Source organism: Dreissena polymorpha, chromosome 8, assembly GCF_020536995.1.
Source record: "Dreissena polymorpha isolate Duluth1 chromosome 8, UMN_Dpol_1.0, whole genome shotgun sequence".
NCBI lineage: Eukaryota > Metazoa > Mollusca > Bivalvia > Myida > Dreissenidae > Dreissena > Dreissena polymorpha.
In genome coordinates, this window is record NC_068362.1 from 81,013,237 (window position 1) to 81,031,129 (window position 17,893).

General features: G+C 36.9%; 1 protein-coding gene and 1 long non-coding RNA gene across 2 annotated transcripts; both read left to right on the plus strand.

Moving 5' to 3' along the window:
* Nucleotides 1-11,066: 11,066 nt before the first annotated feature.
* Nucleotides 11,067-13,781, plus strand: LOC127840683 (uncharacterized). Its single transcript, XM_052369096.1, has 4 exons — nt 11,067-11,113; nt 12,007-12,128; nt 12,708-12,836; nt 13,770-13,781. Exons 1-4 carry the CDS (start codon nt 11,071-11,073, stop codon nt 13,779-13,781), a joined length of 306 nt encoding a protein of 101 aa, XP_052225056.1. The 5' UTR covers nt 11,067-11,070.
* A 464-nt stretch (nt 13,782-14,245) lies between these two features.
* LOC127842667 (uncharacterized) lies at nt 14,246-16,582 on the plus strand. The gene is made up of 3 exons (XR_008031818.1): nt 14,246-14,329; nt 15,138-15,284; nt 15,820-16,582. It is a non-coding gene; the product is annotated as an uncharacterized LOC127842667 (long non-coding RNA).
* The last annotated feature ends 1,311 nt before the right edge of the window (nt 16,583-17,893 follow it).

The window sequence follows — 17,893 nt, forward strand, 5'->3', positions numbered from 1 at the left end:
CACTTTACGCACATGCATTAAGCCTAGTTTCTCACACACAGGTTAATCTGGTCCTACACTTTACGCACATGCATTAAGCCTAGTTTCTAACACATAGGTTAATCTGAGCTTACACTTTACGCACATGCATTAAGCCTAGTTTCTCACACACAGGTTAATCTGAGCTTACACTTTACGCACATGCATTAAGCCCAGTTTCTAACACACAGTTTAATCTGAGCTTACACTTTACGCACATGCATTAAGCCTAGTTTCTCACACACAGGTTAATCTGGTCCTACACTTTACGCACATGCATTAAGCCTAGTTTCTAACACACAGGTTAATCTGAGCTTACACTTTACGCACATGCATTAAGCCTAGTTTTTCTCACACACAGGTTAATCTGGTCCTACACTATACGCACATGCATTAAGCCTAGTTTCTAACACACAGGTTAATCTGAGCTTACACTTTACGCACATGCATTAAGCCTAGTTTCTCACACACAGGTTAATCTGGTCCTACACTTTACGCACATGCATTAAGCATAGTTTCTCACACACAGGTTAATCTGAGCTTACACTTTACGCACATGCATTGAGCCCAGTTTCTCACACACAGGTTAATCTGAGCTTACACTTTACGCACATGCATTAAGCCTAGTTTCTCACACACAGGTTAATCTGAGCTTACACTTTACGCACATGCATTAAGCCTAGTTTCTCACACACAGGTTAATCTGGTCCTACACTTTACGCACATGCATTAAGCCCAGTTTCTAACACACAGGTTAATCTGGTCCTACACTTTACGCACATGCATTAAGCCCAGTTTCTCACACACAGGTTAATCTGGTCCAACACTTTACGCACATGCATTAAGCATTGTTTCACAGAGCAAGGCTTCATTATTATTATGTACCTGAAACGTTAACACACATCACATGACGCATATTTCTCTGGGCTGCAGGTTTCTCGGTACAACAGTGGAGAGTTCTTCCGTACTGCCTCAGCTACAGAATCTGGTGCAACAACTGAGTATGCTGGGAAATCAAAGCCCACGAACCGGCCTGGTACGTGTGTCATTATCATCATCATCATCATCATCGTCATCATCATCATCATTATCATCAGCATCATTATTAGCATCATCATTATAATCATCATCACCATCATCATCATCATCATCATCATCATCATCATCATCATCATCATCATCATCATCATCATCATCATCATCATCATCATCATCATCATCATCATCATCGTCGTCGTCATCATCATCATCATCATCATCATCATCATCATAATCATCATCATCATCCTCACCATCATCATCATCATCATCATCATCATCATCATCATCATCATCATCATCATCATCATCATCATCATCGTCATCATCATCATCATTATCATCAGCATCATTATTAGCATCATCATCATCATCATCATCATCATCATCATCATCATCATCATCATCATCATCATCATCATCAATAATTTCATCATATAGCAACTCACCCTTTTCTTATTTTTAGCTCGGCTGTTTTTCGGAGAAAACTCGAGGTATTGTCATAGCCAGATCGTCGTGTCGTGTCCGTCGTCGTGTCGTGTCGTGTCGTCCGCGTCTAGCTAAATCCTTAACATTATGTCAAGGTTTTGAACATTGGCTCTAACATCAAAGTGCTTTCACCTACAACTTTGAAACTTTATATGAAGTTGCACCTTGATGGGTTCTACATGCCACACACATTTTTGGGTCACTATGTCAAAGGTCAAGGTCACTGTGACCTTAAGAAAATCTGAAAAGCTTTCATTTATTCAAAATGCACCCGCAGCCGAGCGTTGGCATCCGTTATGCGGTGCTCTTGTTCTTATTATTTTTTGCTAGTAATGTTTTTCTTAAAAATTTGTCTTCTTTGTCATAGTCATGCTTACATGATAAATCTGGTCGTACAGTTTTAAATATTGTATAATGCCAGTCCCAGGTTATTTCCTTTCAAGATGCATATGAGCCTAGTTCTGGAAAAAGTGGCTAAATGCGTGTGCTTTCTATATTAACCTATATAGTACGATATTGTGGAATTCAGGACGGTGTTATGGAATTCAGTACGGTGTTATGGAATTCAGTACTGTGTTATGGAATTTTTCGTATAAAGGAAGTCTATTTCACACGCAAATTCAGTTAAGGCGGAAATTGTCTTCCCTGATTAGCCTATGCGGACTGCACATGCTACCAAGAGACGACACTTTAGCACATGCATTAAGCCCAGTTTTCCCAGGGCGGGACTCATAGGAGTCGTGTTCTGAGAAAACTGGGCATAATGCATGCGCGTAAAGTGTCGTCCCAGATTAGCCTGTGCAGTCCGCACAGGCTAATTAGGGGCGACACTTTCCGCTTTTATGGTTTTTTTTGTATAAAGGAAGTCTATTCTACACGTCAATCCAGTTAAGGCGGAAAGTGTCATCCCTGATTAGCCTGTGCGGATTGCACAGGCTAATCTCGGACGACACTGTAGGCACATGCATTATGCCCAGTTTTCTCAGAACACGACACAAATGTATATCGGGTACCATACTATTTTCTTTAAAACACTCCTTTCTTGTTTTGCCTCGTGCAAAGATAAATCGTCATGTGGATTCTGGACAATAGTTTCTCTTTTTCAGACCGTTGACCTCCTAAAAGTCCAGTTGAATCTGCTCTTAAAGCACGGCACGGCAGAGTGCCCACTCTTGGTCATCTTGGACTCGCTTGACCAGCTGGACACCTCTCACAATGGCCGCTCTTTGATGTGGCTTCCGGCCATCACTTCGGGAGGAGAAATACGAGACGTTTCCGGCCCTCAAGGTAGCGACACTTTTATAAAGGCAACAGGTGTACTATTATAAAGATAAAATACATGTAAGGGGGATGTTTATTCATAGAAGTACTCCCGGCTGTACATTTTAAACGTTGTTATGAGTGATAAAAGAGCAACACACGAACCTACATTAATATTCAGTTGTCAGTAGCCTGTCTATTAACAGTTATTTTATTATTATTATTATTATTATTATTATTATTATTATTATTATTATTATTTATTATTATTATTATTATTATTATTATTATTATTGATTTAGTACTAGTCATTTATTTATGCTGTCATGAGGCTTATAGGGAAATAACATTGATTTAAAACTGAGAATTCACTGTTTAAAACAGTAAAAATTATGTTGACGTCCAAATTGTATTATTCCCGCGAAAGTCATCAGTTTATCTCCACATAGGGCGAAAGGCATAAGTAAAGAAATTGTATTACATATGGTAGACTATTGATTTTTTTAATCACTCGTGACCATAAAAAATCAAAATTTTCTCTCATGGCTGCTCCATAAAGTGTTAAGATATAAATTGGTTACCGTATATTTTTTCTATCTCTTTAAAACCAGTTTTTCTAGTTTACAAAAAATAAAGAAGAGTTGTGTATCTACGTGTCCATTGACTATCTAAAACACTGGTGGCCACATGTTGTATTTGATTTGTATTTGAGGAATATTTTACTTTTTTTAAAATACCAAACGACATCAAAATCTGTGTAGATCTACAACTTAAAAACACACCGCTAAGAAGTCCTTAAAATAATTCAGCAAACGCAAAATATTTCATTATAAACTTGTGATACATGTTTGCCGTTTTTTATAGAAATTATTTCCTGACGAGGATATGTACATACAGGTCCCGGAACTAGATCAGAGGGATGCACACAGCATAGTGGCATCGTGGGCGCAGAAACGGAACCGGACGTTGACTCAGACCTAGATGGAACTCCTGCTGACCACATTCCGGAAGTGCCCGACACCGCTGTTCTTAAAGGTGAGTGCACGCAGCTCTGGAAAGGTTTAATAACTGGAAAATGAGGAAAATTCGCGCAGAAAATTTAAATACAACGAGCAAAGAGTTTTGACACTAAATCGGGCCGATAAAGACCCTTCATTCTCATTGGTCGGTTGGAGACAGTACCTACATTTCCACGGGGTACATAAGACGTCGCCCTTCGACTTGGTGATTATAAGCCACTGCAATCGCAATATTGTCTTCGATTTGTATAATACATATTTAACGTGTAAATATCTTATGTATTAGAATTATTCAGACGGTAGTAATTCACCTACTGGACACCGCGCATGCGCAGTTTGCCCCCTCTAATTCTCGTGCTTATACGGACGGACATCGACCAATATATCGGTATTGAACCATACTGGTATTTTCTCGTTTGAATTTAATGTTTTACGAACGTCGATCTGTTGAGAAGACAATGATGTCCCATGCATTATCAACGTCGCATATTATTAAAATTAAGATAAAGCGTTTATCGCAACGGTTGAACGTCTGCCTTAAGAACTTGTGATCATAGGTTCGCTTCACCTTGATGCTTGCAGATTTTTTTTCAGCTGAGTAACACTTACGTCAATGTTCTTTAAGTGATTTTTATGAAATTAATATCAGTGGTAAATTAGCTACATTCTGCATGTAATAAGTCAAGGCATTTAAAAAGTACATGTACTTCATACACACTGCGCGTATTTGTTTCAATGCTCTGTGATAGTCTATAATTAACAGATGTGTTGTTGTTTTTTTTTCACCGCAGTTGAGCGCGGTGCAGACGGTGCGTGCGTGTTGAACTGGTACCACCATCAATTTACGGAAAGTGCGCAGGGGCTCTACTGCGCAGACGAAGCGAAGAACAAGCGTCTCCATGACAACCTAGCTGATTTCTTCGCGGGAACCTGGGCCAATGGTAGTATTGAGCATAATTATGATATGTTTGGACAGTTAGTCGTTATATCAGGAAGAATATCACAATAACTAGTATGCAAAAATAAAAATATACGTTGATTTTTCAATCAGGCTCAATTTGCTATGTGAGTCTTTGATAATTTTTGGTCCTCCAATATAGAAGTATAATGAAGAACATTATCGTTATCACGAGTTTTTAAACGTTTCATTATTTTCAAATTGCCGCAAGTCATTGCTAAATAGAGAATGTTTATATCGATTTTATTAATTCACTCCCTGTAATATCGAAATTTTCACCGAATATACATGTTAGCAAATTCATGTGCTAGCTCGTGAGTATTTATACAAGTCTCGCTGTAGGAAAACCAGACTTAATGCATGTGCGTACAGTGTCGTCCCAGATAAGCCTGTGTAGTCTACACAGGCTAATCAGGAACGACACTTTCTGTTTTAAGGTTTTTTTTGTTCAAAGGAAGTCTCTTCTTAGCAAAAACCCAGTTAAGGCGGATATTGCCGTCCCGGATTAGCCTGTGCCGACTTTAAGGGCTACTCTGGAAGACACTTTAAGCACATGCATTAAGGCAAGTTTTCCGAGAACGATGCTAAAATAAGCTTTTAAGTGTTTTATTCCAGGAAGAAAAAAAGCCGTACACGAACGCTAAAGGGGAGGTAATAGAAGAGGACATCTATGTGACGCCACAGTCCCTTCGCTTCGGAGAGGATGACTACAACATCCGGGCTCTAAACAATCTGCCCTATCACCGCCTGCACGCGGGTCACGTTGACCTTCTCAAGAAGGAGTGTCTCGCAAACGTGCACTTCTGCGTTGCTAAGTTACATGCACTTCCCGTTGAGTAAGTTTTATGGTTAAGAAATGCCACATCGTATGTTATAATTACTCACTTAAATTGTTACGACCTTATCCTCTATCATTGGTTTTAGTTGTCGTTTACTGTCACTGTTACCACTGTATGTACCATTATTGTATGCGGACTTAGTTACCTGATGTAATTGTAGGCTGATAAAATGACTTTTTTTACCTGTTTAAATACACGTTAAAGTGAGACTGCACGATTTTGTCAAATAGTTATGAATTGATAGAAAATGTGTAAAAAAACTTATTATACATATATTTCAATATAAATTGAATAAAAGTTAAGAAGAACATGTATCGAAAAATGCGAAATAAGCCAGATATTTAATTCTGAAATGGAAAATGTATGTACAGTCGAATTCGCCGGCATGTATATCATGCATGTACGATGTGAATCTAAATTTAGTTTTAGTGCAGATTCGTTCATGCGACCCAAAGACACAAGGTTGTTTTACGGATCATTTTAATTTCCTGCAACGATATCTATTCATACGGCACACGTACACTAACTCCAGATCCTAATAAAAAGACGAATGCTTCGGTTATTGTAGGAAAATATGTACGAAAATTCTTCGTCACAATCGGCTCGGGGCGCTAATTTGTGTTTGCTGCATTTTATGAAATTCGTCTTCAATGTATAATTTTTCTTGCCTATTTTGTGTTATTTTAACATATTGTTATCAATATATTTCAATTTAACACATAAAAATCGTGCAGTCTCACTTAAATTTAGATTGTTTGAGTTTCTTATGTGAACATTATATATAGCTCTTAACAAATAAGTAAGTAAACTTTGCTCGGTAACATTTTTAGCTTTTCGTTAAAAAATATCCGAAAATAATAGTATATGTTTTAACTGTCAAAATAAACAAAAACACTGTGTCTTGTATTAACACTGAAACATGAGCCAAACACGTCTTAAAAGTATGTAATTCACGCATGTTTCTCGCGGCTCTCCCAAGGCGCTCTTAGACGACTTCACGGCGGCCAAAGCGGCGGTCCAGGGGGATTCCCTGCTCAAGAACATCCTGGAGGCGCTTCTGCTCTCCCGGACGTGACTTCAAACGGATCCGGTTCAGTTCGTGCCACAGCTACTCGGGCGCCTGGAGGACAACGAGGTTTGAAGCCGGACTCATATAAGACTCGTTCTAAGAAAACTATTCTTAATGCATCTGCGTACAGTGTCGTCCCAGATTAGCCTGTGCAGTCCGCCGAAACTTGATTTGCGTTTAGAAGAGACTTCCTTTTAACAACAAATTCCATAAAAGCGGAAAGTGTCGTCCCTGATAAGCCTGTGCTGACACTTTACTCACGTTGTCCCAGAACAAGACTCATCTTCATTAACATACATTTAGACAATACAAGAATACACAATCATGTATTGTACATATACGGTAAGCATGGAAAATCATTGAATAAACAAGACCTGATGGTAAAATATCATTATTACTAAAGAAAACCAGCTAATTCAAGTGAAAATATTTTTTTTATCAAAGTAAACAAAACATTCGGTTAGATTTCATAATAACTAATATGTATACAGACCTTTTACAAGGCCAATTACTGAACAATATTTCTTAAAAGTTCTTTATGAATTGAGCCGCTTCATGCGACCACTGGTCTTATGCCGTATTTGGTCAGCGAAGCCCCAGACCAGACTGCGCATGCATTCAGTCGGTTCAGGAGCTACCCTGTCTGCTAATGACATCCCGAAATCTCGCACGACTTGATAGCGGACAGAGGAACTCCTGACCAGACTGCGCAATCGGCATACGACCAATATTCGCATGACGCGGCTCAATCGATTGTTGGTTTTGTTTCAGACAACAGCCGAGGTCAAGCAGCGCTAACGTGAGTACAGCTCTAAAGTGTGGTTCGAGCCTGATGTCAACATCCTGGAGCGTCCCGGGGGTCAGCTGCTACACAGCATCCACGTGCACGCGTCTGGCATTGACATGATGACGATGACGTCATGTGGCAAATACGTCATCACAGGTGCATTATACGCTTTGTTGTTACTTTATAAAGTACCGGTAGTTGTTGTTTGTTGTTTTTTACGAAACTAAATTAACGTTCTTAGTAAAGCTCTCGTTGACATATAAACATTGTAAGAGTGGATATTTTATTACAGTTTTGAACTTTCTTAATCACCTTATATAAGCGTAATCGATGCCACATATTTTCATAATGGTGAAACAAATATAGCCCGAGAGAAATCCGTATTTACAGTTTAATGGTGTGATAAAATATGAAATAATTCACAGTCATATACAGAAACGAAACCAAAATAAATTGGTGATCAATTGTAATCAAACGTAAAACGATTAACAAGATGGTCTCATTTACATGTAGAGAGATTATTAACTCTTTACATTCTTTAGTCTGCCAGGAGGAGGAGGAGATCAAAATCTGGAACATCAAGGTCGACCCTCCACGGTTGCTACGCAATGTGACGGGTAAAGCTCAGTGCAGAAAGGTCGCGTTGTGTCATGGTGACGAGTGGATCGCCATGAAATTGGGCAACGGAATAAAAGTAGAAGGTCTGCACACAGGTTAGCATTACTAATAAAAAACTATATATTGAAATATATATTTTTAATTTTGTATGTATACATGTTTATTTGTATTTTGCTAGTCTTTTAAAATTGAGTTTACAAACAAACAGAACATCAACACAATAATTAAGCCAAGCCGAAAATGACTTTCACTATATATTAGGATAGAACCTGTAACGAGTTTCTATTCAAACACCCTATTGTTATTCAACAGTGTTGGCTGTTACTGACGAATTTTCGGGGCGAATAAATGATATGAAATGAAATAAAAACGAATGTCGGATAATTTTTATCAACAATCAGTTCTGATACGCTGTAAATTCACAAACACAACGTCATTTCACCTCTCTAAGAAAATGTATACTTAAAATGTAAAATGCATATTTACAGTGTATCTTCAACATTTAAAAGTAGCAATTAAACTCCATAAAACTTATCGGGCGTGAAATTATTGTTATAATCTACTTTCTTTTTATAACAAAAAACCCAACTAAAAACATACAAACACACCACTATTAAAACTGGGATCACCGCATTGGAACGGTCATTGCAAAGCATTGGTAGTTTTCACGCTGCAATTGCATTCAACTCTTATACGGTCGCAATGATGCAGTCGATATGTTGTTCTTTTGCGACCGGGCTATCCCTTGTTCGATCCCCACTCGGGGTGCGCTCTTAGAATCATCTCAAAAGACATTAATAAGTTGTTCTTGCTATGAAATGGAATAGATTCAACTGCCAAAAGTTTCCGATGTTACAGGGTTTCAATAAAAAATATAATATAACCTTCATTATCGCCTTCCTGTTTGCAGGTGAACAATGTATAGGCAAAGGTGTTGCTGCCGCCAAAGCGTTCTTCACTGCTGGTAAACATAAGGATAGGATCGTCACATTAAAAAAAACAAGTGAACATATATGACGGCACAAATGGAAGCCTGCTGCAGACGCTTACGTCATCGAGCAAGGAAGCACATTTTGGATATATAAGCGACCCTTAAGGTGTGTGGTAACCTGGTCAATATGCTTAATTAAGTGCTGACCTTTCATAGGCGTGCTAATTCTTTCAAAACTCATACAGTAACACATTTCTGTTAATTTTCTAGAACGTTTCATTCCAATACAATCACCACAAAATGCAGTTTATCAGAAAGTGTCGTCCCGGATCATCCTCTGCGAGAGTATTTACTTCAGTGTACATGAATACCATCATTATGTCAAAACACGAACATTGAAAATGAAATCATTTCTTGAAGCATGATCGTTGAAAATGAAAACATCTTTTCTTATCTTTCTTCTGAAAAGGTCGAGACAGATATGTTGTTATGACAAGCCACGATCAAAACTTCCTGTGTGCCCTTGACCTTGATTCCGTGACCTTGATGCCCTCGTAGCGAGGATTTGAGAAGTTTGAAAATTGGACTGGCAAGTTTCAAGAAGTTACAATCATGGCTTTTGACATCTCCCCTGACGAAACTCACTTCGTGTACATTAACGTCAGTTATACTGTAGAAATCGTGTTCGCGGACTTCAATGGTAACCGTCTTCGTTCTATACAACGTATGTAAATAGATACATTTATGGTTTGAAGTACGTATATCGTTTGATTTATTAATACTGATTTATAAGAGCACATACTACATGTGTATAAAATTATTAACAGAGATAAAGAATGTATTTGCGACTCGCTATGGGAAAACGGGGTTTCTTGCTAGTACGTAAAGTGTGGTCCCAGATAAGACTGTGCAGTCCGAACAGACTATATATGTATACAAGTATTTACTAAGATAAAGAATGTGTTTTAGACTCGCTATGGGAAAACGGGTCTTCTTGCTAGTACGTAAAGTGAGGTCCCAGATAAGACTGTGCAGTCTGAACAGACTAATTAGGGACGACGCATTCCGCTTTTACGGTATTTTTCGTTTAAAGGAAGTCTCCTTCTAGCGAAAATTCAGTTGCGCCTCAGATTAGCACGTGCAAACTGCACAGGCTAATATTGAACGACACTTCACGCACAGACCGTATGTCCTGTTGTCCGAGAGCGAGGCTCATTTGTGTAACTTTCATTCTTTTAGCCGACGGGCATCTCAACATCCACAGTATAAACTTCAGTGCCGCAGATATATCTACTATATGCGCGACGAATCCATCGTCTTTGTCAGCTCTTTCCACACTGCAGGTAATTATTCCTTTGAAACATGTTCGGGGTTTTACACAAATCTTATTCCATGTAAAATCTTTACATGCAGTAACAATTCAGAAGGCTTACCAAACACAAGTTACGTAAAATATTTCAGTTCTTCGTTGAAAAATAATAAAATAACATTTATTAAATAAATAAATACAAAATACATACATACATACATAATTAAATATATAAATTAATAATAGGACTTTGTTTCGGAACAAAAATGTTCTTTATTCAACTATTCATGGTTCGGCCTGTATCAACGATTACGATTACAAGATGTGGCATATTTTCACGGCATCGTGCACCGCTCTTCGCGACAGGAGGAAGATAGTCTGGAACACACAAATGATCTGAAAGGCGCGCGCACCGTTGACATGGTAACGGTGGTAACGATTGCAAAAGACAACAACCTCAGGGTGTGGGATCGATCCCGAGACAAAAAGAGGACCACAGATCGGCAGGCCAAATCGAGTAACTAGCGATAGTTAACAAAATATATAAAATAAAAAAAAATATTCTGGTAAAACGGGGATAAATGCATTTGCGTTACGTGTCAACCCAGATTAGGTCATGCAGTCCGCACAGGCGATGGTAAACGGGGATTAATTCATTTGCGTTAAGTGTCAAGCCAGGTTAGGTCAGGCAGTCAGCACAGGCGATGGTAAAACGGGGATAAATTCATTTGCGTTATGTGTCAACCCAGATTAGGTCATGCAGTCAACACAGGCGATGGTAAAACTGGGATTAATTCATTTGCGTTTCGTGTCAACCCAGATTAGGTCATGCAGTCAACACAGGCGATGGAAAAACGGGGATTAATTCATTTGCGTTACGTGTCAACCCAGATTAGGTCATGCAGTCAGCACGGGCGAACCAGGAACGACACTTGTCGCTTAGACTGGATTTTACTTTAGAAGAGACTTCCTTTAAACGAAAATTTCTATTAAAGCGACAAGTGTCGTCCGTAATTAGCCTGTGCAGATTCACAAGCTAATCTGGGACGACACTTTTCGCACATGCATTAAACTCTAATTTCGCAGAGTGCGGCTCATATATAATTATATTTAACTTATTTTTAGGGCTGTTTCGTTTCCGGTTTCGTTTCAATTGTAACGTCATTTATTATATTTTATTAAGTTCAAGTTGTTATTTTTAGCGCATGTTTTTAGTCCTCTTGATTCGCGACTTTAATAACATACAGCTTATTTATATTTAGTTTTGTTGTAAAGAAATATTTCAGAGAAACGTATTTGCTTATTATATAACTTAAAAATTATATTAGTTAAAGGTTACACATATTATTAAATAAAACAACAACGGGGACTGTGTGCGCAGAGAAAAAAACATTTCAATGGCCTCGCTATAAAGTACAAATACACCGCAATAGCATTAAGAAAACTAACAATTATTCTTTAATTAGCCCCAATAAAGTCTGTCTACACAGAAAGTGTTTTCCGGCGGACCACCATAACAATTATATTAGTTAAATGTTTAATGGTACACATTATTGTTTTTAGAAAATATTAATGGTTTCGCTATCAAGTAAAAATACACCGCAATATCATTCGGAACACTAACAATTATTCTTTAATTACCGGTAGCCTCAATAAAGTCTGTCTCCACAGGACGTGTTTCACTGGACCACCAGGATGCGTTGTTCGTGACCGGCAGTGCGGGAGAGGACTCGCCGATCATAGTCGGCGTGTATGATGTCGGCAGACTGGAATACCGCGCCATCCGAGAACTTGTTAGACGGGTTTTATTTCGCTCTTTGCTAATTGTATGTGTATTGCTCCCATTTGCTTAAATGAATTTCGACAACGTATAATGATGACGTCTATATGAGCCCCGTTCTGTGAAAAGTAGGGTTCAGGCACGTGCGTAAATTGTCGTCCTAGATTAGCCTGTGCAGTCCGTACAAGCTAATCAGAAACGACAATTTCCACGTTTGTTGAATTTTTTCGTTAGAATAACGTCTCTTTTAAACGAAATTTCAGTGTGGGAACTGTCGTCACTGATTAGCCTCTGCGGACTGCACACTCTACGCAATGCGTTAAGCCCAGTCTTTCTCAGAACGCGGCTCATATAAATAATCCATTAATTACAGTTTTGTTTTCAAATATTTTTTATTTAGTTTCTTTTATGTAATTTTACTTTCTACACTTAAAACGTCCATATTTTTGTAAAATGTTGCATTCCCCCTGAAAATTATTCGATACTTAAGATACGTTCATGATCAATTTGATTACAAAACAGTCCAATTTAGTAAACTTTTCAAAAATAACAAAATATCGTGCGTCATACTTGCAAACGTTATACTCAACAGAAGGTGGCCTGCAATGCAAACACGAGGTTTTACGAAGCAGACAACAGATCAGTGGTCATGGAAATTTACGTTAAGTTTTACTTGTTTGACCTTGAAAAAATGGACGTCAGCATCGTGTTTCTGGGTCGAGTAGTCGATACACGAGTGTTTATCTTGACCAAACGGAAGCGTACGTACAATTCTTATTTACATTTTATAATTCATGTGTGGAGGTGGCAGTATTCACAACATAGTTATTAAATATGCCGGTAATGGTGTGTCATTACTATTCCGCGTCACTAAGAAATCAAATTCATGATTTAAAGATTTTGCTAACTGAACGATTTGGGTCAGAACGTGTTAGAAACCGTTCCGCCCACTTTATCTCTGTCTATGACGTCATTCTTCCATTGTAGTACTCCTCGTGACGTCACGTTTTGTCACGTTTTGGCAAGAACGTGAAACTGTACAACATCACAAACGGCTGCATTGACGACATAATAAAAACTGGGCACAAGAAGGAGATCTACCAATTTGTGGTCAGTTTTTATACCTTTCTTCACATTATGTCATATGCCACCTGTACTGTACAAGTGAAGTAGCAAGCAGTGAACATCTCAAAACTGTATTGCAGTTTGTTTTTTAATGTTTTGACGAACATTTACATTCGCAAGTGATGTGTTCATATATATACGACCATTCTCCCCATACCCCTGATTCAAGTAGGCAGTTAACAGATCTGATAAAAGCATGTGTACTAACTTTTGTACTAAGTGATTGGAATCGGTTCCCCAAAACGGAGTCGATTAATCGGAGGCCATAATCAGCGATTAATCGATTTATCAGCTTTTTTAACAAAAAAATAAGTTTTTAATATTTAACTAATGTTTTTGTTGATATTAACATTATATTACTATATTTTATCAAAAAGAACTTTATCATGACTATTCCTTATGTGTTTTGTGATTTAATAATGAATACATGCTTAAAAATCTTGCTTTGTGTTTGAAATACTGTGGCTGCAATGTTACGTACTGTGTGAAAATGGCTTAAACCCCAATGACTACAACAAATCTTGTACAGAGTGAAGAGTAATACAGATTATTAAATAAAAACAGACCTTTAAAAAGTAATTTTATTTCAAAAGAAAAACTTGTATGATCATTTTCAGAAGAATATGAAAATATCTACTTAAATATGGACCTTATGATAATAGTTTCTTGACATGGAAAGGGAACAAATTCTTCTCTGACCGACATCTTGAATGAATTGGCTATAGCCGCTATACACATCGGTATTACGATCGCTGATAGGTTTAAAGGGGTTGTTTTATAATGTTATTGATTAGTTGAATTCATATTGGCTTTGTTATTGAGCTGAAGACAGCCGTATTGGCCTGAGGCCGCAGGCTCAATAACAAAGCCAATATGAATTCAACTAATATATTACAATTTTATTAATTAACTTTATATTGTTCAGCAAGAAAAACTTGAATTTCACTTTCGAATTACAAATTTACATTTTTTTGCTATTTAATTAAGAATGAAGTTTTGAATAATAGCACCGGGGATGAACAACTTTTGTCACGTGACCGCAAAAGTCAACGCCGGTTGCAGAAACAGATTGTAATCTTGTACATTAAGGTAAGTTTTGTTGTTTTTTCATATAATCAAAATTTCAGTTTTTAACAAGTGATAGCCTATGACACAGTATACTAAATAAACTTTTATTTGAAATGATTCCATTGCCTTTACTGTTTCCACTTTCCGAGAACACTTCGACACAAAATTCTGAAATGCATTGCAAACGCTGTTTGTTTATGTGGTGTTGATGATTTTCTTTCAACAATATTGGTTTAACGACTGAATTAGTATGATTTTACACTTCATTTTAATATATTTAATAAGATTCATGACAAAAATAGCGGTGCAAATTGAAAAATATCTTATTTTTTTGTTTTGTTTTGTTTTGCAAACGCAGGTTGGTATTTCTTGAGCAATAGGAAATGGCAAACGCAGGTTGCGAGAATATTCAAAGGATAATGAAACGCACACTGTACACATTTTTGAAAGTCTTCTAAAATATGATATGGTTACAAATACGAAAATATTAACTATTCAACACAATATATGACTACGGAACTTCAATTGAGGACATTTAAACAGAGCGGAAATATGCTTATCAACACATTAAGTACTGTTACAAGTATATTGAACCACAACGTGCGTTGCCTCCTTTAAGCGGACCTCGAATGACGCTAAACGCGCCAAAACTCACGAAAATCCCGTGCATTAGTAAACACGCATGTTTATTGAACTGTGACGAAAAGAATAGCAGATAGTGTGTCACATCCAATCACTTGCGTTTCATATCTCTTTTGGTGTAGTCTTTAAAACTTTATAAAAACATTTTAGAAATATATTTTAACAAAAAGTAATTCTTTCATTACAGAAACATGACGCTCGTGTGTGAAATCTGTGGAAAGACATTTAAATCGAAGTGGGGGTTAAAGCTTCATGATAAGCGCCACAGAGGGACTGGACGATTCGCCTGTTGTGGAAAAACATTTTACACAAAACAGGCGTTCAACAGACACAGGTTTGTATTTTTTTTGTTTTTAGTACAATGCTAGGTTCTGTCGGTTTAAAAATCAAGATACAATTCAACATAGGTCATTGCATTCTGAGCGAAAGTATGTTTTTATAACCTAGTTGCAAAGCACTATTTAAAATGTTTTGAATGGTGTTTTCGAAAAAAGCCGGCTTTAAAACACTTAACACATTATTACTAGTGTGGTGCATATTGGTGTGCTCATTATAGTATTTAGTTTTTAACGACCATATTTGTCCAGATAAATTTCAATGCAAATTGTCACTGAACAATTGGAATTTACACCGTATAAATCCAGAATGTACGCGTTCCGATACTTCACGTATGTAATTGGACCCTTAAACATATTATTTAATGCGTATTTTGGATTTTGAAATGCGTAAATACGCGTTAACGCGCCTTATCTGGAGCGCTTCTGACGACCATCATTTTGTTAAGTTCCACATTGTTATGGATAATATTCTGTGTGTATTTTTCTGTATTGAATAATAATTCAACAGTTCCATTTGTTTTTGTTATATAGATGCAGCATTCATGGTGTTGAAAAGCCGTTCCCCTGTGAACAATGCGGCAAAAAGTTTTCAACCAAAGATGACCTGAATCGTCACGTCCGGAGGGAGGTTGCTGCAAAGCAATTTACCTGCTCAATTTGCAATGCAACGCTCCGGGAGAAAATTGACCTTCAGGCCCACCTTGCCACCCACAATGGAGAGAAAAACTTTGCTTGTGATATGTGTGAAAAGAGGTACAGGCACCGCAGTAGTCTATCAAAGCACAGATCTGCAAAGCACCGGGCCTAGTCATCTGTTGCATGACGATGATAAGACCAAGAATTATTTTTAATTCTTACCAATGTGCCGTGGTTATTTTCTTAATTATTGAAAATACAGACTGTCATACAATAATATATAGTATTACGCGTGTTTTTGCGTCTTAAACATTGTGTTTCATATCGTTTATCTTGTGTTGTTTTGTTTGATATTCCTGTTTTTAATAAGATTATTGTTGTAATATTTATCATTCTAATTTAAAATGATTATGATAATGGTTGATCTCATACAAATTATTGTGTTCATTATTGCTCATCTGTGATTACTGTTGATCTCAGCCCATGAATTGTGATTTATATTGATTATCTGTGATTATTGTTGATCTTATCAAAATAATTGTAATTTATGTTGATTATCTGTGAATTTTTTATCTTAACCTATTAATAGTGATTTATATTATCTGTGATTATTGTTGATCTTATCAAAATCATTGTGATTTATGTTGATTATCTGTGATTATTGTTTATCTCAACCGATTAATTGTGATTTATATAACCAGTGATTATTGTTGATCTTTTCAAAATCATTGTAATTTATGTTGATTATCTGTGATTATTGTTGATCTTTTCGAAATCATTGTAATTTATGTTGATTATCTGTGATTATTGTTGATCTTTTCGAAATCATTGTAATTTATGTTGATTATCTGTGATTATTGTTGATCTTTTCAAAATCATTGTAATCTATGTTGATTATCTGTGATTATTGTTGATCTTTTCATAATCATTGTAATCTATGTTGATTATCTGTGATTATTGTTGATCTTTTCAAAATCATTGTAATTTATGTTGATTATCTGTGATTATTGTTGATCTCACCATATCCGCTGGAATATACATTTGAGCCGCGCTCTGTGAAAAGGGGGTTTAATGCATGTGCGTAAAGTGCAGTCCACATAGGCTAATCAGGGACGGCACTTTCCGCTTTTATGATATGTTTTGTTAAAAGAAAGTCTCTTCTGAGCAAAAATCGAGTTTATCGGAAAGGTTTGTCCCTAATTAGCCTGTACGGAATGCACAGGCTAATATGTGACGACACCTTACGCACATGCATTAAACCCCCTTTTCACAGAGCGAGACTCATTTGTAATCTGCGATTTTTGTTTATCTATTTCGAATCAATATGATTAAAATATATTTTTGGTGAGTTAGCTTTTTGTCTCATTGGAATCATTGTGCGAATTGTCAACAATTACATGTAAATCTGTAATTCCTTCTCAAGTTGCACATAGGCCAGTTTAATGTTTTGCGTATAAGCTATTATTGCGATACGGGATATTCTTTGCAGCAATAAAACAATTAATCTGCATATGTTTGGTTCGTTTTGTTGTTAAAGACACTGATCTTGTTTGCGTTCAACCGCTGGGTTTTTCAATGTTTTTCACAGTATAGTTAGACTTATCTCGGTGAAGTGTACTTTGTCATGGATGTAGTATGCCTTCAGCTTTATTTTAAGTATTATCTCCAACAATCATATTGTAAGATTGTCAGGATTCTCACGTTACACATAAAGACATTATATTGTATGACCAATATGAAGACACTAGTGATTTGCAAGGCGCCCATGTAAAGGTCAATAGTTATTATTATATTTAAAGTTTCGGATCAAAAGATAATGGTATACACCTAAAATGAAAACTATGTCTTGCAGAATAAGAGGAATCGATTGTTTTATTTGCTTCATGATACCTCTCTCCTTATAGGTCCACATTATTTATCATTATGCAACTAAAAGAAAGATACCTTTTTTTTAATTAACAAGATACAA

Coding starts and splice junctions, on each gene's coding strand:
- LOC127840683 (XM_052369096.1), top strand. CDS start 11,071: ATGTGTCAACCCAGATTAGGTCATGCAGTCAACACAGGCGATG. Junction 11,114..12,006: donor TGCAGTCAACACAGGCGATG/GTAAAACTGGGA, acceptor CTGTCTCCACAG/GACGTGTTTCACTGGACCAC. Junction 12,129..12,707: donor ACCGCGCCATCCGAGAACTT/GTTAGACGGGTT, acceptor TATACTCAACAG/AAGGTGGCCTGCAATGCAAA.